The sequence below is a fragment of the Rhea pennata genome, chromosome 3 (assembly GCF_028389875.1).
Source record: "Rhea pennata isolate bPtePen1 chromosome 3, bPtePen1.pri, whole genome shotgun sequence".
Taxonomy (NCBI): domain Eukaryota; kingdom Metazoa; phylum Chordata; class Aves; order Rheiformes; family Rheidae; genus Rhea; species Rhea pennata.
This window is the reverse complement of record NC_084665.1, coordinates 797,579-820,342: the sequence shown is the minus strand read 5'-3', so window position 1 is coordinate 820,342 and position 22,764 is coordinate 797,579. Positions and strand designations below refer to the sequence as shown.

General features: G+C 42.2%; 1 protein-coding gene across 2 annotated transcripts; it reads right to left on the bottom strand.

Moving 5' to 3' along the window:
• Window positions 1–2,187: 2,187 nt before the first annotated feature.
• Window positions 2,188–22,756, bottom strand: KAT14 (lysine acetyltransferase 14). Of its 2 annotated transcripts, none has more exons than XM_062571326.1 (10): window positions 22,271–22,756; window positions 19,561–19,679; window positions 16,825–16,946; window positions 14,098–14,279; window positions 13,132–13,548; window positions 11,548–12,119; window positions 10,885–11,021; window positions 10,222–10,397; window positions 6,666–6,856; window positions 2,188–4,044 (listed from the first exon to the last, which is right to left on the bottom strand). In XM_062571326.1, the coding sequence occupies exons 1-10, from the start codon at window positions 22,524–22,526 to the stop codon at window positions 3,871–3,873; spliced, it is 2,346 nt and encodes a 781-aa protein (XP_062427310.1). In that variant the 5' UTR covers window positions 22,527–22,756; the 3' UTR covers window positions 2,188–3,870. The 2 variants fall into 2 exon arrangements, with proteins under 2 accessions (XP_062427310.1, XP_062427309.1); XM_062571325.1 differs by having other exon boundaries at window positions 13,132–13,551; window positions 22,271–22,755.
• Window positions 22,757–22,764: the final 8 nt, after the last annotated feature.

Sequence of the window (22,764 nt, the reverse complement as noted above, 5' to 3'; positions counted from 1 at the left end):
CACAAATCCAAGGGGAAGGAGGATGAGTTTGTCAAGTTGGCTTTTTTTTCCCCTCCCTTTCCTTAAATGACACCAAAAAAATCTCTTGCGAGCAAACTGTAGAGTATTACTTTTACCAAATTACGGAGTATTTGCAGAATAATCCCAGTATTTAACCAGGTCAGCTAATGTAGATCTACAGGCCTGATAAGCTGACCACAACAGGTGGCTTCCTGGTTGTGAAGTATCAGAGTGCACACAAGTAATTAAAAAGGTTTGAGCTTTGCTGCCCTATTAGGAATGGGGAAGTTCCACCTTTATTTTCCAAGAAAAGTTTGTTCTGATGAACTGGGTTGCATTTGGCAACTGCAGTCATAATTGCACAGCTCAGGGAAGTGTGGAGTAATCCAAATTATGGGGTGTTGCATTATTAATCAGGGTGGATGCTGGCTTTCTAATCACAGCTTAGTTCATCAGGCTGGTCTTGAGGCACGAAGAGAAGAGAGGCGGAGAGCTAAGAGCACGTAGTTTCACTTCGTACCCCGGAAGAGCTTCAGCTGTTGCACAGAAAGGCAACAAAAGGCACTAAAAGCCACGTGCATGGCCGTTCAAGCGATGACCTCGAGCTGCTGAGCTGTTCAGACTTCTTGTTACTCAGCAGTTTGGGGAGAGGGTGGTCTTGTGAACAGTCCCTATGCAGCCACAATTGAGAACTGGAGCAAGGCGGCCATTTCCAAGTGGCTGGTTCATAGCTACTTCAAAGGCTCCCTAACTCTGGTGATGACCTTGTAAGGCCAGGTACTGCTCCCTGGAAGCCTGGTGTTTCTCCCCAGGGCTGCTGGCTCTAATCAGACCGCACACCTGGTTTCACATCATGCCCTGCTGAGAGGCAAGGCTCAAACTGCCATCCTTGGACAACTTCTTGCTGAAAGCAGAGTGAATCTCTGCTCTTCAAATAATGCCTGTGTGTACTGTGTTCACCTGTATAGCCAGCAACATAAAAGAAACTCTCTCTTAAATACATTAGGTAAATTGGAGGTGCCAAGCAGAAATAATGCACAGCCCGTTGCCTTCTGAACAGATATTATAGGCTTCATCAGTGTCCTTCAGATCTGACTTGGGAGGAACCCTTTGCTCCAAGATATTCTTGAGTCCTAGCCATTCTTCTTTGCCCAGACCATCAGGAATTGATCCTAGAGCAAACCACGCTTGCATCCTGCTCTCACCAAAGTGATTAGGTTCAACAGGGAGGGATCTCAGTGTAAGCAACTCAAAGCCGTGCCAAATTTTCAGAGGCAGCACAAAGGAACAGAGTGCAGAGTTTTTCAGAGCACATAAAAATAACACCAGGGAATCAAAACTGAAGTTTACGGTCCTGGGGATGTGGAAGATAATAAGTATAGCAGTTGACTGGCTGATTTTCCCAGAACTGTGTTCCAATTAGCAAGAAAACAAGCCACCTCTGCATAAATATGGGTAGACCTGCAAAGTTGCAGAGCAGTCTCACACCTCTGCAGCCTGCAGAACAGCAATGTTGATCCCCGTCCCCTGTAAGCTTCCATGAGTTCATTCTTACCATTTCCCCTGAAGAAGGGGAACATTGTTTCTGCTTTGTCAGATGAGGGACAGATCCAAAATGGTCAAGATACAAAGACTCAAAGACACATAGTCACTTAATTCCCTTTGAGGATCTGGAGTAAACTGCCTGGATAAAACAGGGCAGCTGAAGCAGAGGAGGAATCCTAAAGTGTTCAAACACTTTGTTCACGTATCATACTCCCTCTGGGGACAAAGCTACAGAAGTAAAAGCACAGAACAAGAAGTGCCTCAGAATCTTCACTGCCACTGCGGGGAACATGATGTAGTTCTGCAGATTATCTTTCATCTCCTGCTTCTAACGGGTAAGGAAACAGCCTACTAGGGCTAGAATTTGTGTGGTCTCTGTGTGGATGCCCAACAGAGAATTAAAGAGCTTCTTGCCCCTCATCCCCATCCCAGACCACACTTTGCCTCTGCATGTATCCTCTGTTGGCACATGGTGCTTCAGAGGGAGGGAAGAGGGAGTCACACAGCTACCCCAAGCATTAGGCAGAATGCAACAAATTCCATTTCAGAGAATCAAGGAGCATCCTTTATCAGGCATACTCAAGTTGGCTAGATTTCAGTGAAGCGATGGAGAGACAGCTTAACAGACAGTATGACTACACATAGGCTTTTCCAAGGAAGGGTTTTAATTTCATTGATAAAGACAGTTTCCCCTCGCCCCCCAAGTACAGCTAACTCGTAACACCAGTAACATCAAAAATTTTCATGTAGTCATAAAGCAGGCAGACACGTGCATGGATTTGAGGGCAAACAAATCTTAGATGGGTTCTTTTTTGCTCCTGCTAACACTGTTTTTGTTTCTGTGAAGATGTACATTGGTTACACATAACATACTTTGTGTCCATCTCTCTGCTTTTACCAAAATAAAGACTCCATTAAGGCAACTATTACTACCGCTAGGTATCTAAAATGTCTACACAGTGGATTAACAACACAGACGACACATCTCGTGTAGCTCTCCACAGGACTTGACTGTTAAAGGACAGCAGAGTGGATGAGATCCATATTCAAAACACACTGACAGATCTTCAATTTAGCAGGTTGCAGAACAAACTGCCAATTCACTGTTTTTCCACAATTAAAAAAAAAATCAAGGAGAGAGGAAGCTGCTAAACTGTGTAGAAGGACTAGACCCCGCTATCAGAGAAACTTATTTGTTTATTATTCTTAGTTATTTCTTTTTATTTTTTGCTCTCTATTACTTAGAGCCATGAAATCACAGCCTTGATATTTCCAGGAAGTGTTCCTGGCTCACCTCTACCCTCTGTTCCCTTGAGGTTGCAAACAGCTTGCTTCTACAAACCAGAGTTTGCATTTCAGGCCTTACCACTGACTTTTGCTCTAGGTTTCCTCTGTCCAGTGTCTATAGTGGGAGGAGGTGGAGCCTGCAAGGCTGAGTCTGTGGTTGGCGGTGTGACTCCATGGCTGGTTCACAGCATCAAGAACTGGTGGATAGATTGCAAAATTTCAAAGAGCTGATTTGGCAGCTGTTGTGTTCTACTTCCCCTAGCTACAAACTCACTTGACATCTTGTTCCTGAACACAAAATACTGTGAACTACAAGAACTTCACATTGAGCGCACGTTCAACAGGGGAGGGAAAGGAAGGCAGCAGGGAAGGAGCAGGACGAGGACATCTCCTCTGAGGCTTTCATTAGAAGTCAAATAACACACACTCTTCATTATTTCTAAAACATGGTTCCAGTATTGCTGTTCTGGGCTATGCAGAGCTTTCCTAAAATTAGCATCCAGCTATATGTACCAATTTCATATTTCTCTTCTTAGATTCAAAACATGGTTCCTAACAAAGTCATCAAATCACAGAAACACTCTTCATGACTTACATCTAGATGTTATTCATTTTCTATAAACAAGAGAAACCCACCAGCAACAACAACAAAAACTGCGACACATTTCTTGAATAGGTTTCACAATCTGAAATCTTTGGGGCCCCTCTGAAGTGGCAAGTTGGGGGAGGACGGAGGGTCAGTAGGGCTCTCCAAAATGATGGGGCAGAAAAACATCCCATAAATACTTTCAGTCTTCCAGTGGTTTCAGCATGTCCCAGGTGACATTTCCAGGCCTCTTCCCTTGGAGGATACAAATCAGTCCTCTCAGATTGCACGTTCAGCATACAACATAGCACTATTGATATTAGCAGTCCTAGGGATAAAGCCATTGGTGCGTTTCAGCTCTCACGTGCAGCCAACATCCTCAGCCAAAAGCCATGGCAACTCTTTGCTTGACAGACTGGGCTTTTCACAGAGCCACAGGCAGCCCTGACACATCAGCGACGCAGTCTGAGGAAGAACGCGTGCTTACACTCCTTGCTGTCTAAGGGATAGTATTTGTCATAAAAATCCAAAATGTATTCTTCAGTCTTAAATCCAAATTTTTGGTAGAGCAGCATAGCAGGGTTGCTTGCAGAGACGTGAAGGGTTACATCTTTGCCCATGCAGGTCTGCCAAGGGGAGGGGAAAAAGAAAAATCACACAAGAGAATAAGAAAGCCTCTGGGGCAATGTGGAGGTGAAGGGATTCATAAATTCTGGTATTTCAGTTACTGAGGAAATGTGAGAATCACAGAATTACAGGCCTCAACACAGAAGTTACCACAAATAGCAACAGCTGAAATGTGAAGGGAAGGCTCCTGCTGCTCAAAGCCTCTGAGAAGGGGGGAATCTCTGACAAGGGAAGCAGCTTTTGGATTATAATTTGTCAGCTTTCCACTGTCAATTGCTAAATAATTGTTAATTAAAACTAGTCTCAGTGTATAGCACTAATCTCAAATACTTAACAATGACCTGAAGAAAAAACAAAACATGCCAAAGGATCAGGCACTTCATTCCTCCCGGCCAGCAAACAAAGCTGAACTCTCTGCAACTGCACTAGCAACACCAATGTACCCTAAGGCTGTCACACTGGAATTCCTGTATATTCCACCCAACTCCTCTCCCAGCCTCCAGGGCACAGGGCTCACCTCCTGAGAAGGCAGAGAATTTGGTTCAGTCAGAAAATGGCACTGCTAACATTACTTTAAAGATCCCAGATTATTTAACCAGCAATTCTCTGATAAAGATGCCACCATAACAATTTTTTCATGCTTTCACCTAGCAGTTTAGTAGCATTCCATGTCTATTGTAACTCCAAGTGGAAACAGTAAGTTTGCCTTTAGGCTGTTTCCACGATCATTCAGAGGAAAAGCAATTCTTGCTCTCACAGGATTTAAAATCAAGAGTCTTTGGAAAGAGTTGGAATAGTGTTCAAGAGATGCAGTTTGGTCCTGTGGGCCAGATACATTAAAGAATAACTTCTGAAAACAAACCTGTCCTTAAAGCACTGCCTGCATCAAAGCATTTTCTGTTACATTACGCTGACCCAAGAATCTACCCCCAAACTAAGGGTGCTGACCCACAAGATGGAGAATTACCATTAATCTAAACATGTGAAAGCCGTTCTAGCTACAGAGAACCTACCATACAGCCAACCCACACAGCCTGTAAAGCAGCACATATGTGCTGACAATTGTGAATACAAGTCACAACCACCACTGTGTCTCCTGTATGACTGAATTCCTTCTACCACTGGAGGACACACAGCAGTGGAGAAGAAATCCAACATAAGCCAAACACAGTGGTGATCTCTCATCACCGCAGGAGCTGTTTGTAACATACCTAGCAAGTCTAATCAGCCTAAAACCTGCTTGGCTCTCCTCAACCCTATTACTTTATGCTAGTCTACCTGTGAGCAGAATTATCTAGCTACCTGGCTGCAATAGGTCCTACAAAAAGCTGTAGTAATTTTCCACAGCGGACTTGCCAACACCTCCCAAAGCTGACAGAAAGGGATGAGTCCAGCTGTTGGGCCCCTTCAAACCCTGGCTCATTTCTAAGGCCTGTTCTCACTAGGTGTTGGTATCTCACATTAGCTGACTGCAGTTAAAGACAATTCAACACTCATCTACACAGAGAGACTCAGAAAATGTAAGGGCTGAATTTAAAATAGATTGGTTAGTGTACTAGATGCCTGAATTACCATGTAGAAGGAAGAGAGATGGACACTGCAAAGAGCATTGCTGGTAGAAGAGTTACTCTCAGGTGTCCTTGAAGAGCTACCCTCAGTGGAAACTGCTTTTTCAAGGTAGAGATCACTGTTGCCAGGGTCCTGCCAGCACTTCTTACCTATCTCCAGCCAAATGAGTTGGAGTAAAAGCAATTTTGATAGCAAGTTTTTGCTAGTGTAGCTGATCTTGGCTAAAACAAGTTAAGGAATGTTGCCAAGAGAGTTAAGGGAGTGGTAAAACTGTGGGCTCTGAAGAGGCACTGTTGGGTTGCAAGAAGGACATCTGTCCGCATCCTTGCTCAAAATTAAGCTGGGTTTCATGCAATTTAATTGAAGTAAGCAAATGGAATTAAGGCCACCCAACTCCTGAGTAATAGTATTCATTCAGAGGTTTAATGAAGTTCAAGCACTTTAATACCACCCCTTTACCTAGCTCAGATTAATTTTCCCAAGTGTCTCTATGGAAGAAAGCCCAGTACAAACTAGTTTGAACAAATTTGAATGAGGCTGTGAACATTAGTTCTTTAGCTTCAACTCAGCTGGATCTGAACTAGCATATTAGAAGTGGAAGATAATGATTAAGATCAGTAAGTGATTTAATGCAGCTATGCTGGTCACAAAATAAACCTCCAGGTCTAAGTAAGAAAAGCTGCAATAGACAGTAACTGAATCTACCCAATATAGTATCCTTTTTTTCCTCTGTACCCTAAATCTACAATACTGCTGTTTTATGAAAAGTTGAAAAGTTAATCCCATGACAGTCAAAGTCTATGTCACATTACTAATCCTGAGCACCTGACCAGTAGGGTTTTTAAGTGATTTCACACTATAAACGTTGATATGGGCTGGTGTCTGTGGACAACCTGTGCATCTGTGTGAATAAGTAAACAAAGAAAGGGCAAGGGGAAAGAGACAGAAGGGAGCAAGACACCACTACTTACTTTGTACTGTTTGCATGGATACACACAAGGAAGGAGGGAAAGCCAGTTCTTTAGCAGACACAAGGGATCTTTTTCATTACCTGGATAAGATGGTAGATCATGAAGGTTGCAATTCCAGCTCTTCTCCACTCTGGGTGAACTAACAGAAAAGAGATGTACGCTTCATTGTATTTCACATCTGGCACCATGAAGCCAAAGGCAATAATAACTTTTTTGTAAAGAACGACAACGCTGAAGTCTGGATACTGCAGGCATTCGGACAAATCAATTCCTACAGAGAGAAGGATAAATAGCTGTTGAAAAAATTGCAAACAAAAGGTAGAGCAGACTATATTATGCCATACTTGCATGGAAATTCGAAGTTTAAAGTGCTTTTGGAAACATTTATTTGATTCCTTCCATCTTTATTTCAAAGATCTGTGATTCACAAATGCTTCAACTAAACACATAGTCAAAACGAGACTTCTGCCACTGATGTCAATAGGTGCTGGATTTAGCGTGCACAAAGGGGAAAAGCTTGCTTGAAAACAGGGGCTCCTGCAATCAGCCTGAAGAAACTAACAGAGCTGATTTCCTCTCAAAGGACCTGAGGATAAAACTACAACGCAAGAAGTAGATGCTAAGGAATGGTTAAAAAAAATCATCACATAATCTCAGCATCCAACTAATCTTTCCCTAGTTTGTATTCTTGAGTTGTATCAGTAGACTCCGTTAAGGACCCAGTTCTAAATATCTGTATTGATAAAGATACTTGCATGTGCAAATGTTTGCTGGATAGGGTCCCAGTAGGTTTATACTCCACTCCACCTCGGCCAGGCCAGTGCCAAGTTGGCATCCACCATCACTATTCCAGTCTGCAAATGCTGAAGGACCTGCCTGAGGCAAGCCGGGGGTGGGGGGGGGGTGGGGGGGAAGGAAATTTAGAGCATATCAGCCACTGCGTCCCACTCCTGCAACAAAAACTCCCCAAGCACAGCAGACATGAGGCTGGATTTCAGCATCAGCAGCATTACCTGCCTAAGGTGTTCCTACTCCCTTTCTCCACCTGGCCTGGAGCTCCTACCTCCTCCTCTGTTGTGTGTACTCGCATGCTTGTGGAGCTGCACTGTGAACCTAAGCAGGGATTTCAAGTCTATCAGAAACGTTTGCTTTTAGCACGTGTCTGGTCCCTAATCTGGGGTGTGAAGCAGCCTCTTGGACAGTGGTGCTGTCTGTGAATCAGAGGTTGGACAGAAACAGCTGAAACTGGTGACTTCTGAGTGGAGTTTGTTACCTTGCCTAATAATGTGGCTGTTGCAGCCTAAGAGCAGCCACACTGCATGTTAGGGCCAAGCAGCTTAGTTCATAACCCAGATGACTGCTTGGCAACTTGACTGTGTAGACAGTCCCTATATGAGATGCAAGACATGGCAGAGTCGTGCCAAAAATGTTAGTTTCAGCCTCAAAGCGGCAATCCCAGATTTATTTGGAAGGTGGGTGACAAAATAACAGAATATGGTTTTCCAGTAATGTTTATCACTCCTGATGGAGATACAAGATTTCACAAAGCGCTATGCACAAATAAGCAGATGAATTACTTTCTTGCTGGAAAGCAAACGGGGTGGAGTAAGATGTGGGAGGAATTGATTGGCAATAGGGAGCAGTTTTAATTATCTCAAGGCTGCAATTGACTGTGAAAAGCCTTAGAGCATGTCTGTACAGGAATGCTACATTGCCCTGAGCACCCTGGCGTCAGTGAAATGAGTCCATCCCCTCAGTACGCAGTGGTTCCTGTAGGAAGATGCTTAGTTCAGTCTGATTTACCACTTGCCTGCTTGAGAGATGTTTCCCGTTAGGACATGAAGACACAAGACACCAGGAGAGACAACAAGGGGGAATCTTGTTTCATGTCAGCTCATTTGCAGTAACTACCTGCACACTTGTTTCGGCCTTGTGAAAAGCATGAAAAATCATGAAGGAAAGACTGGGAGGAAAAGTAAAAGAACTGGGGCCTGGATTTACCTGGTGGAGTACCTAAAATTTAAAGGACCCTATCAGTGAGAGAACATAAATATTAGAAAACAACTGAGTGCATCTAAGATGCAAAATGCCCTCTACAAGCTTCTTTTCATTTACTGCTACAGCAGCCACCAATCACGGGTGCTTCAGATGCCTAAACTTACATGGGATCAAACTGTATTTTTTACAGCTATTTCTTTGAACAACAGTGTTAACTTAACTCTGCCCTCTCTGCTGCATATCGCATCCCCAACGCTGTCTCCTCAATAGTGCCAGCTCACTTCTTTGTGCAGCCACATGATGAATTGGCTCAGAAAACTGTTTCAGGTTAAAATTAACCAGCAAATTCTAGTGATTTAATCAGTATTTTCTGCTGAAAAGTAGTGCTTGCAAAGCTAAAGCCTTTCTGTTCAAACAGAGCCTCTGTGTTGGTGTAAGCACAGTGCTTTACCTTCAGAGGTATCACTTCCTCAGTTACTTCTCCTACAAACAGAGTCCAGGGTGCAATAACTGTATAATCCCAGCCTCAGAAAATTTACACCAAGGAAGAGATGTTGGTTTCTGCTTGGAGACTGATGGGAGTGTCAGCTTTCTGGTTTAATGATGCACAGTCCATACACACTAGGGTGGAACTCACCCAGTCTCCTTAACTTAAATAAAGCAGGGTGAGTCCCAAAGGTGCCACCCAACTTGGCCAGAACTTCAAATGAAGAATCAGAAGGGAGAGACTATGGCAAAAGAATTCAGCTTTTGTTAGAACTGCAGTGTCTCATGCATTCCCAAACAGCCTGTGGAACGGAAGACAGGCCCCAAACTATTCAAACTGTGCAATTTGGACAAGGAATAGCGCAAAGAACTCTGTTCCTGACTGCTGCTTATGGGCACTGCTGAACAACACACAATGTGGAATCACTATCTGCAAATCAAAACATAAAGCAAACGGTTACTTTGAATAAAGGTGTGTACTGTTTGCATTTGGATTTTCTAAACTAGTCTGCACTGCTGCAAAAGCTGATCCACGTGGTAGATTAATATCACTATTATTATTCCAGAAGAGCTAGAGACTACAGCCTCATAACTGTAGCCCTCCAGTAAAGGACAGCTACTGCCACAAGAAGTTTACAATTCAAGAGATGATACAGAAAACTCCAGTCTCCCATACCTTGCAAATAACTGAGAAATAAAGAGCACCACTTTGAAGTCTGCAGCAGTCAGTGCTATTCCCAGATTTCACTCCAACACATCAAGCCTATGGCTGCGAGGAAGAAACTTTCTTATGAACTTAATAAGCATTAGGTATAAAATTGTTTCTTATTTCAAGGCCCTGATTCTGCAGAACGTATAAATGGATGCTTGATGTTAGCAGGTGTTGACGCCTACTGGCATCAATGGTATTACCATAAACGACCTATTTCTTTAAGTCCTGTGCTAATTAGGGCCTCACTGCCCAGTTCTATATGATCTCAAAAGACAAAGACACCAAATACAGGTCTCCATCTCAACTGTATTCCTATGACATCAGATAGTGGTTTTCTAAGAATTGAGTCAGATACCAACTGAAGAAAAATTTGGCCCAAGAATATATTTTCTGACTAAACCACTTCCTTCTTAGAAAACAGAGCACTAAAGGAATCTTACCAGGCCAGAAGAATTCATGGCACATGGAGTTTATAGTGGGTATATGATTAGGGCGAACATAGCAGTAATCAATGGGTGCTTCTGGCTCAGCCTTCCAGTTGGGATCGGTCCTGTGCAGATACGCCTGGATTTCTGCCAGCAGCCTGAGTTTTGGGGGCTTTGTCTCATAATCGCGCCTGCCAATAACATGAAAAGCAAACACAAAAGGCCAGTCAGCAACAATAACTGCCAGTGCAGCTGAATGGGTGCTGCCCACGAAGTATTTTTTGACATGCTGAAGTTGGAACAAATGAAGTCTTCTATTCATGTGGGAAAACAGCACCCAACTCAGCAAAAAAACCCCATTGGGTCAGCGGCCAAAATGCTTCCCAGATCCAGAGAACATCAAGCCAGTAAATTACAGTTCTGACCCAAGAAAAAGTGCAACTTGCATTGAATGGTTACAGTGATTCATTCCCTCTCTGACTTGCTCTCTCTTGCAGATTCCCCTTCCTGATGCAGAGCCATCTAGCTGTTCAGCCAACTGAGTGCCTTCCGGGTTACCATAATAAACTGGGTTGTAACCTCAGGGAGGGATGAGGATCACTGCCACAAGGAAGGTGTCCTCTCTGTGGGCTATTGGTTCATGAGCAAAGAGCAAATTCAATCTCCGACTGTCTGTACCTGATGTAAGGCTTCAGGACACGAGATGTGTAAGGACTGACAATACTGTGGTCTGTCAGCAGGTCTTCTGAGCCTACTAGTCGATACAGAAATTTCGTTGTCTGCTGTCGATATCCCTTCATGGCAGGCAGCATTGTCTACATGTACAAAAAGAAAATCCAAAACACATCAGGAAGATTAGTCAATGACTTACCATGGAGGAATCATATCAACAGAGAGAGAAAAAGGGCTTTTGCAGTAAGGGCTTTCTTCTGTGACAGAACAGCACTGCACTCTCAGATTCAACACCTGAGCTTATGAGCTGTACATATCACTCAGCAAAGCACTGGAAGTGCTCTCTCTGCTGCATGGCATGAAAGTACAGCTTTTGATAGTGATAATTTCAGGCCTCCATCATCACAGTGTTTTGGAAGGGCTGGAGTGCAAATACATAGAAATTTGTAGTGCTGATACTTATAGAGAGCTGCACTGTACAAGCATTTTCCAGGAAGAAAGGGGCTTGTGAGAGTATTGGTGGAGACAGAGCCCCAAGGCAAAATGAGGCTTGTTCACATAAACCTTTTCACTTTGGGAGTCAGACATCCTCAAGGTGATGATGCTCTCTGCACCAAAACTCTAAAATGACCAATGCCAAAAGCTCACCTTAGATCTGAAAACACTCACCTGGTATCTGTCCAAGATCCTGAAGTCCTGGCTGGTAGTTCTGTATGTTGCTTGTCCTACTGGGGGCCTGGGAACACTTCCTTCTTTGGCTCCATAAATCCCATCAACCAACAGCAGTGCAGCATTCACAACTTGGTCCAAGTCAAAGAGGGGCAGTCCCCTTTCCCTCTTGGCCTGCCTGACTATCAGCTTGCGCCTCAGTCTCCGGGCCTCCGGGGTCATGCTCATGGCATTGGGACAGGCTTCCAGTCTCTTCAGCAGCAACTTTTCCTCATAGATAGTAACAGAGGTATGCTTGGGAGCTCTGGGTTTAGCATCCTTATCCAGCTGAGGTTTCCTCTTGTCTCGCCCCCTTGCCTGCAGGGAGGTGTTTGACTCTTCAGGATCTTCACTGTCACCTTCCAGCCTTTCTGCTTTTTCTTCTTCGCTCTCCACCTCTTGCTTAATCTGCTCAGCTGTCTTCACTTTTTTTCTACTTGTTATCACAGTCCCAGCCCCAGCAGTCCCACTTGGAGGGGGCACATACTCTATTCCTGGGTCTATGACTCCATCTCCTTCCATCTCTTCATCATCTGTTCAAAAGATCAGAATAACCCAGGAAGAACATTTCAAAGAGGGTTGTCACAAGACTTTTCTGCTAAAGATAAACAATGTGGGTTTACCCAAAATACTCAATTTTCTGTATAACTTCTGGGCCTCCTGATTTTGGATGTCTGAAAGGAGATACCTTAAGGAGTCCAATTTCAGGACACAGAATAAATCACCATCTTAAGCTGTCTTCCCGTTTGGTATCCAAAAGCATTGTGCTCCTGAGTTGTAAGCTCATATTCTTTGACAAATTTTAGATTGTGTTTTCATTTAATTGTTTGCTTGACTTGAGATCAAAATACCAAGCTGGTAAGCTACATCTTCAGGTAGTATACCCTAGAGAAATTCTGTTTAAACTAAGGGAATAATTAGGAGTTACACAAACATAGGCTCAATTCCCCTACAGAACTACATTACCTTTCCTTGCAACAAGAAGTGCTTTATTCTCTACTTTCTCTATTAGAATGGGATCTGGCTCCTTAAGGAACTATCATCTTTCAGCCTGAATCAGTGTATCGCAACCTGGCATAAATTTAACATCTGTTAGCTGGGATTGGTAACTGTCCATGTTCAAACTCACAAAACTACTGAAACACTATTGTGAAAACAAAATTTCACCCATTTAAGAAACAATCAAGGCAAAATTATAATTATCTAACAGTGTAATTCATGTTGCAGTTAAACACTAGTGTTGAATGGTGCAGCAATTGCTAGGTAAAATCTTCTGCCCACTGTTCTTCTAAGGCATTCAGGATAAAGAAGATAATGGTGGTTCCTTCTGGCCTTAGAAGCTGTGACAACAGCTATGAAAATCTAATTAAGAGTTATACACAATTAAGACAAAACAGAATTTTGTCTGTTAGTTTCCGTACTGTCTCAAAAAAAATCATGCAGCCCATTGGGAGTTTCTCTTTTCTTTTTTTTTTTTTTTTTTTTTTGATGTCTTGGTTGAAAACTAAGCTTCATATTAAACAAAAAAAATAAGGCGTCTCTTACCATGAAACAGGGCCTGTGGTGGCATGACATCTGGGATGAGATCTGCTTCCGAGAGAAGGCTAGGAGTAGCTGAATGAGAGGCTGGAGTTCCAGGAGCAGAGAAGTCCAGAGATGGGGAAGGAGATGGGCTTGTCAGAGGAGTGCGATCTGAGGAGCTCAAGGAGGAAAAGTCAATCACCTCTCCTTTCTCCAGAACTATGTCAGGACGACGGCCTCGACTGCTGAATTTAACAGGTGTGGAGGAAGTACTCCGGTCCAGGAAGCCGGCTGCCTCCTTCTGGGCTCTCCGAATATCCTTGGCTTCCTGAGTGCGAGACCTCTTCTCCTTCAGCTCCATGGCTGACTCAACTGGATTGCGGCTGACCCGTTTCCTGAGTCCTTCCACAGTAATGATGGGATCCAGAGGTGGCTTTGAAGCTGCTAAAGAAGTAGTTTAGTTATTCTAACAGACACTGAGCTCCTGCAAGCACTGTAATCACTGTATATATATACCATATAGTTATAAGAACCGGTTAGGTAAAAATCTTAAAAGACGTATTTTGAAAATATCCATGAAATTCACTGCAAGGCTTGTAACAAAGTCTATACACTACTAAAGCCTCATTTTAAGCCCCAGTCTTGCTCCTCTGCACAGAAGGGAATTTGCATCTAGTGTGGACAAAAGAAAAAACACTCACCATGATAAAGAATAGCAGAGAAATTATAGATTTCAGGTGCACAAAGCTCAGAAGACTTCAAATCACAGTTTGTACAAACACAGACGCATTAATATATAATGGGCTTCTCATAATGCAATGTAGTGTTCTGAAATCAACCATTATAGCAGAGCAGAACTAAGAAAAAAAATCATGCCCTGTAGTTGTCCATACACACAATTGCACTATCTTAAATAAACTTTTCCCATGTCTTCCAGTATCATTAGGTCTGGCCCAGCTAGGAACCTATTCAGCATCCTGAAAATAGTACCTTTTGCCTTCTGTGCAGATGCAGGCAGCTTCTCTCCTTCAGGTTTCATTGTTGGGGGTTTGTTATGAACAAGTTTCCACCACCCTGGTTCTCCAAATTCCTGTGCTCCGGAGCGGAAGAACAAGGGGCTTCCTACAGAGAGACAGCCAGCAACCGTGCTCCACCATGTCGAGGTCTTTTTCCTATAGTGGAACAGGGAAAAACAAGTGGTAAGTTGCCATTCACTAGCTGCGTTTTTATCATGAAATCTCCCTCCACAAAGATGGAAAGGGCAGCGTGCTTTTGCCATTGACTTGCATGCTTACGTACTCACTATTCTCCCAGCCTCAGAGAGAGGAGGGATTAATGAATTCCTTCTCAAGTAGAGAACTACTCTGAAGGACACCCTGCAATGTATTGATGGGCTCTGATCTACAGAGTGCTGTGAACATATGTGCTGTAAATGCCATGCAGCTACAGCATGGCAAGACCTGATTTGTCTTCTTTTCTCAATGAGTCACAGTACGCTGAGCCTACAAAGGACAGGTCTAGGTTGCCACTAGAGCCCCGGTCTTTCAAATACTTACATACTCATTTAACATATTCACTTAACAGTTCTATAATGACACAAGAGCAGGAACAGGATCCCAGAGATAGCTGTGTTGACTTAATGTTACAGAGGCATATTCCATTACTGAAGACGGTAAACAGGACTCAGGGTGTACAGGATGGGAGAGGCAAGGGGAAGATAGGGATAAAGGTGTCATTTCACACAGAAGGAAAGAGCATCTTAATTTAAACACCTGCCCTAAAGGCTTAGAGATTTAAACTCATTTAGCAAAGTGTGTTCCCAGATCTGCAGGACAGGATCCAAGGACTCAATTCAGCAAGAGGGTTAGGATCAGACGACTTCACTTTTAACTGGCCTCTACTTGCTTGAATCCATAGCTGCAGCCTTGTCAGGCACTGCAGAGGAGAGGTAGGAGTATGAGAAACAAAACATTGAGGACAACAACTGAGCAGCAGGAATTATCAAGGCAACAGAAGGACAGCGTACGCTTGTCATGAGCTAAACTCTGCAGCCCTATCTCTGCTTGAGATTCTCTGTTAGAAAGGTTCTCCTGCAGCATGGGGAGCAGGATCTGTATTAGTCAACAAATCTGAGTCAAGTGCACTCGCTGAACTGGTTTTGAATTATGTTTTTACCCACTCGGAAGCAGGGAGCTGCATTTAAGACTTTCACTTTGTGGGACAGTGTAGTCTGCAGTCTGCATCAGGCATTTGAGGCACATCTTGTCCCTCTCAGAACTGGTCACAGGGCTAATTTAAATGTCCCTTAGGGGAGAATGAGAGAGAGTAGGTACTAAAAAATTGATCCTGTAGCCAGTAACCAAGATACTCCACCAGGCACTGGAGAGTCAGGTCTAAAGCCATCTTTTACACAGGTTCTCAGGATTCCTCTTTGCTTTTGTAGATTTCCACTAGCAAAAACTTCAGTATTCAGGGACTAGGCTTAGCTGAGCAGGTAGTTGCTGCTGTCTGAATGCTGCAATTAGACATTTTGGGGTACTAACTCTCCAATGGGGGTAGAGTGAAGTCAAATGGCCCAGTTTGCAGCACGCGGTGCTGTAGTAAATGTAGATTAGCAGTTTAATATGTGAAGGACGTAAAGTGGAGCAGCTCAGCAACTGCTACACACGTTGTTCAGCTGCCCCTGCTCCAGCAGCGGCTACTTCCAGGCAAGGAGGGGGGCATACTGCTGAGGGCAGTAATCACTTCATCTGAATTTAATCAGAGCTAGGAGGATCAGCCTCACAGGGCAGGGCCAGAAAGCTGGCAGCAAACCTGGGGAGGTGATGGCTCCCTGAGTGAGGGGCAATGGGCCATCAGCTGCCTTCCTGTCAGGATCCTGCTGTTTGCAGAGGGGACAAGTACTAACATTACTGAGAACACAGCAAGAAGGCCCAGACAAGCAAGGAAAGCAATGCAAAAGAACAAACCTAGTTAGGGAAAACAGACCCTGCAACAGAGAAATCCCAGGGAGAGGGGAGAAGGCTGTGAAAACAATCAAATATGTGGCTTGCTTGCTCCGTTCCTTTTCATGCACACAAGGCATCGTGTCGCAGAAGGTTACATTCATGAAAAGGACTCTCTTTTCTGACAGTTTCTTCCTTAATACACACCAAGTGTGAAAACCAGATTTCAATGGTTTGTAATACATGCTGTGTAAGAGATATTCTATTAAGATCCAAAACAAGCTAAAAGACAAGGTTCAATTTCCCTCTTTGTGGAACCCAGTCTGTGTAAGCTTTACAGCTGAATAACATGCTTCATTGTTGGAGTTTTTGTTTGTTTGTTTGGTTGGTTTTTTTTGGTTTGGGGTTTTTTTTAGGCCTGAGCAGATGATATCAGAACTAGTCCAAGCATGGTGACAATTTTTAAAAGACTCCAACGCTTTGACGTTGAAGGTTCATATACTATCTAAAGGCAGGTAATACATCAAAAATATGCATATCTATGTTGCTTTTGTGCAACATTTTTTTTTCATTGAAAAAATTTTATTAGTTCCCCAAATGACCCCTCACGCCTATATTCAGGTTCTTATTATTAAATTCTCCCATTTTCTGAATAGCAAAGCACAATAGAGATGTCTTTTAATAACCCAGGATTCCTGTTCTCTAGCTGTGTAACAGTTTCCTCTTCATTCTGCTCGTCAATTGGAGCTTCAGGGAAACATGATGTCTTTACCTGTTTCCTAACAAGAAAGTCCAGTGTTTCTCAATAAAAGCACAAATATCTTCTTTCCACCTGAAGTATCCTTGACGGCCAGTTCCTTCCAGAGACAAATTGTACATTGCCAGCATGACAACCTGGAAAAGAAAATGTTAGAAGCAGAAAAAAATCCATTTGTATCATCTCATGGCGGGGGGAATCTTTGTTTCCTCTTAAATGTCTTATTTTTTGCAACACCTCATAGGCAATTTTTGTAATCTATCTTCTTCCTGCTTTCATATTCCTCTTTCTTGTTAGGCACACACTTTTCAATTTCTCCCACAGATTCCTCCATGCCAGGAAATAACAAGCTACTTAATTATGCAGGTTTATAATGAAATACAAGCCTTTGAATGAGAGTAGCATAAAAGAACTATATCACAGCTAGGATATGACTGTAGTGTGGAAGTAGGGAAAAAAATCTGTCCAAAAAATGGGTTATAAGTAATCCTATTTGCTAATCCATCAGAAATGTAGTGACAATCATCCTTCTAGATATTGTTACATTCAAACAAAACACAAATTAAACTCTGAAAAATTACTTAATATCTACCAATAGTTCTGAGCATCTGCGAATTAAGTTTTCTTCCATATGCTCTTCATTAAACATAATCCATTTAGAGCTCATTCACATGAATCACAACGAAATTCAGCTTGATCTATTATACGCCTAAACTAAAAGACAGGTTTGAAAATCACACCTCATTATGAGTAAATCCCAGAAGACAAACTGTTAATTACATTTAACCAGTTCACTCAAAACAACTGAAATAGTGCAACTAGGCTTAAATTATCTCTCAGTAATTACACAGCCTCTGTTGGGATACCACTTACAGTGGGGACATATTCTCATTCTTCACTTTATTCATAGAGGATTCAAATACATTTTTTTTAGGGAGATGATCTCCTAGCAATGGGCTGTAGCTTCATAGAATACATCCCTGAAGATGCCAAAACGAGAAAATAAAGACAGCTTTCATGTTCCATGTACTCTATTCCTGCCCCTCCTGATCCCTCTTGGTTTGATAATTATTTCTCTTGAGATTTATATATCTTTAAACTCAGGTGAGACAGTGTCTCAGAACTGCAAAAACCCTTGTCTTTTCAATAGGCTAAAGACAAGGGTCTGTTGAGGCCACATACTCCGAAAAGTCCAGAAATCACTGTCCTCGTTTTTCCTAATTCAAATAAGGTGGTCTGACCACTTCCATCGACCTGACTTACCCCAGCAGCAGTATCTCCGGTGGCTGGAAGCCTAGGAAGATACATTCTTTACTTGAGAACTTTCTTCTCAGTTGGTTTTTGAATTTGTCTTTCCTTTCCCCACATCATTCTCTCTCATTTGAGTGTAATGCTAGCAGCCTTTGCTCTCTGGATCTGTAATTTGGCCAATAAATTCTGTTCTGCTAGCCAGAGATTGCTATGCTAACTTCTTCCCCTATGCAGCCCTGCGCTGGACACCCTGAGAAAGCACTGTAGAAGTTGCTACTGAAAATGCCCACATGCTATATCGGGAGAGACCTGCAAGTGGCCAGATTTGCCAACACTGGGTCTACATAACACCAGCAAGAGCACTATGAAACAGCCCTTTCGCCTGAGGTGTTCCAGGTCCAAGCGCTCTCCGTAACATTACCAGCTTCCCTAAGATGAAGCCCAACATTGCACAAGCTCATTAGGTACAATTACAGTTGTTTTAAAAGACGTCAGCAGGTTGTCCACAGCTAACACTGAGCTGGAGGTTTTTTAATGATCTTTTATGAGATGGTGCATCACTCCTCTCCCAAAGGATGAAAACAGATGTCTCGGCACCTAGTACCTGATATTCTGCATGTGTGAACACTTAATGCTGAGCAGCAGCCGCTGCATGATCAAATTCACCTTATGCTGGGACAATCAGCACTGCCTTGTCCCTTCAAATTAAATGGGAGCACAAGCACCCTAGTTAGAGCAAAATGATGTGCACCAGTCTGCCTCAGCCCGATCACAGTGAGACATTATTTCTAACACACTTAAAACTTCATATTTTAAGGGAAATGGGAAGAGTCTTTGCAAATCCCTAAAAATTCTTAATTTCGATCCAAACTAAGCTGCATCTCATATGAGCAGTTCTTCTGAGAGATGTCACTGTAATTGCCAGTGTGTCTGTACTAGAGTGGCTGCTGTAGAATTCAGAGATTATTTTGGTTGTTCAGGTGTGCTAGTGATTGAAGTAGTAATTTTCAGCAGTAAATACCAGCAAGGACTATTGCTAGCAAGTAGGCAGCCAAGTTACAGCTTATTCAGATTACAGAGAGCAAAAATAGCTTTGTGTTCAGGCATCTGGCTAATTTTTTATTTGTATATTGCCACATCACTAGCTTTACATTTACTCCCATACACAAACAATGGCACATGCCTAGCAGTCCAATTGCATGCATTTTGCTTTTCGAAACTTGCCTAGGGCTGTGAATTCAGGAGCAACATGAATGAAAATAACAAAACAAAAAAAAAAAAAACAAAACAAGAAGAATGTGGTTTGTACAATTACCTTCCAATTTACTTGCCAAGTTCTAACATGCAGGCAATCCTTAGCTTATTAATTTCTTAAGTTCACGGATGTCTGTCTTTGTTATCTATACCCCATCCTCATTTTCTAGGTAGCACATGCACAACATAAACAACGATTTTTTAAAGTCTTGTGGTTATTCTTCTGGCACAAATATTTCTACTTACTTGTTGCCATGTTAATCTTAGCCGTTCAAATTGCTCCTTCCCATCTTCTGAGCAATCAGAACAAGTAAACCTGAAAAAGTTATCTCCTTTGAGGTAGCTGAGCTGTTCTCTCAGTTGACCTACAACAAATAGGCAAAAGAGCAAATTATTTGTCCTTTTGTAGGAAAAATGCTGCAAAGTATATTTGGATTCCCTACAAGATCAGGCAGAAAAGTAGTTTCGTCTTTTTCTGAAGTTCAGTGATCCAGACAATTCCTAAGAAGTTTCAGAATTCACTGTGCTCGCTAAGGTACAGGGTAATTTTACTGCTACAGCAATCAGCAGTGACCAACTGAAATGCACAGAGATTAAGAAGAGGTGCCCTACTTAACATCTGAACACATGTAAAAAGCTAAAGGGTTTGCCTGTTTGCTCTGCATTTTTCACACCTTCTTGCTCCCCTAGGCGAAACAATACACTTAAGTAAATAACTGTTTTTCCACTCTACTTTAAAAAGCTGACCTGTAAAAAAGGTATGCAACCACACAGGCTATTAGAATATACAAGCTTTCTCTTTCTTGTCACCTTTCCACTAATTACTATGCAATTTTACAGTTCTCTTTTTCCCTTTCCATGTCCACATATCACTAACAAAGTAAGGCTGTCAATCCCTATTTATAGCAGCTTGTAAGATCCACCAAAGTACATATGGTGTGGAGTTTTAAGGTATTTATTACTCCTTTCAGGGGTTAATCGTCTTTCCTTGAGATGGTGAGCCAAAAGAATGGCCTTAGTGGACAAAAAAGGAGTGATATTATCAGGAAACTTTTTTTTTTTTTTTTTTTTTTTTTTGTCTACGATTCATGCATTGAACCCCAAATCAACAAAGTGTTTCAGCATGTGCTTTGCTGTATAAAGCTAACTCTGAATGCAAGTTTATCTGAATGAAAGTGATCTGCTGGGACAGAGCCAGCTATAAAAGCCCACATGTCCAAAAGTTAAAGGTTCTAATTCCATGTTTCTGTAGCAGAGCATGGGAAAAAAGGGGGGAAAAAAGAAAAAAAAAAAAAACAAGCAGATGAATCTGAACTTCTAAATTCACTAAGGGTTAATTTACACACAAATAAATATTGCAAAAAAATCACAGATCATGGAAATATTTAAGACTACAGCCTTTCTGAAAAGTCACATATGAAAGACTGTTTTCTGAAAGTATTGCATCTCTTTTACTACACTGTGACACTAGATCAAGCATTTCCCAATGCGTTTGGGCTGCTCTGCTTTTGTAGTGAATTGTGCTGAATTTGGCTATTGAAGTTGCACCTATGACTTTGATAGGAAAAAACACGCTTGTAAGATTAACAGAATTTCTAGAGGGCAATTCAACATAGAAAGAGGTTATTTGTCTGAGGCTGTTGGCAACTTTCACAAGCAACAACTGACATCAGTTTAACTGAACAATAATAGTAAAGAGAACAGTATTTCCCTTTTCCAGATTGTTTACTTGACACATTTGTATCTAGTTACCCTTGCTCTGTGATCAGCTTTCTCTGCTCTTTGGATTTGTTACGCAGCAAGAAGAAAGAGGAACATCTTTGTGAAACAGAACAAATTGAGTGTAAAATTAAGTGTTCTCAGATTCAACATCTCATGCTACCTTGGACTCCCTTTTTTTTTTTAAAAAAAAAAAGTAATTAATAATTTTCAAGTTAATGTGTCCCTTTAACTGCTCCTCACAGTATCTCAATAGTACTATGCTGGCTCCCTTAAGCTAACAACGAAACATTCACTGACCTGCCTTTGACAGGAGATTTCTAGCCTGTAATTTTTGGTGAATTTAAAAATGGCAAAACAGGTAGCTGATGTATCTGCAATGCAGACACCACCTCCACCTGAAGAGCTTACCATTTCTAGCCACAAACAAACTGTACGTAGCAATATGTAGGGTTTATATCTAATAATAGGTTCAATCATTTAGATTTGGGAAAGTAACATCTAGTCTAACAAAATATACTTAGGCCAAATAGCAGTAGCGAAGAGATCAAGTGATCCAACCTGCTCCAAATGCTTCCAAAAGCTAGCTGATAAAGTTTTGGCATGCCTCTATGAAACTTAAATTCATATTATCAGGAAATCATTAAGGTTGAGATTTAGTCATATATTCCATGAATGTGACAAACTAACCAGGAATAATAAATAAATAAAGAAGAAGTAACACCATGTACAGAACCCTTTCATCTGTAGACCTTTATAGAAACAGTCGTTATCTTTTACCTCTCTGATGAGTGAAATGCAGTCACTTGGCTAAAGTCACCTAACATGCCAAGAACACAACTTGAAAGCGTGCTCACACTTCCAAAGTCCTGCCCTTGTTTTCAGTTTACTAGATTGCTTGCCTTCAGTTTAAAAACAGTCTCCCCTCTTTTTTTTTTTACTGGGGAATGCCAGTTTTGTACACTCATATGATTCATGGGTGTAAGTACCTGATGCACACAAACACAACAAATGGTTTTAGGCTGCGGGGCTCTGTGTGATGCCAAAGTAGCATTTCTTCCCAGTAACAGAATAAGGCTAAATAGAGCTATCCTTTAAAATGGATAGCATAACCACCTTGCCTCACTTTGAGGCCAAGTGAGACCCACACATCGTATTTTGAGGGATCATACCAACCACAATAAAGCAAACTGGAAATGGGAAGTGCTACAAGAAATAATAAAAGCAACATCCTTACTGGCTGGTATCCACTTCTGACACTTCTCACAGTAATAGGACATCTCCTCCATCCAAGATGCATCACCTTCGTCACTGTTCAGAGAGTCTCCGCTCTGATCATGCGATAAATCCACGGAGGCCTGATCCTCAGACTCGACGATCAGGAGGGTCTCCCCTTCCACCTCGCCCTCCTCCAGACCTTCTGAGGTCGACGTCCTCGTCGCTTCATCATCGTGGCGACTCAGCAGCCCACTCATGTGAACATTATTAGCCATCCTTCACCGCATAAAGGAAGACGGTGCTTACGTTACATGGAGCCCTTCCTCCCCGCATTCATAAGACCATCTGCACTGCATGTGCCAGTCAAGTCTCCACACGCAGAAGTGCTGAAGATAGAAGCTCTATAGTTTTTTGAATTGTATTATAATGTATCTGAAAGAAATGGTCTTTCACAGGTTACCTCCACTTACTTGTGAGCTATCAGATAGCAAACCTTGCCAAATGCCTTTACTC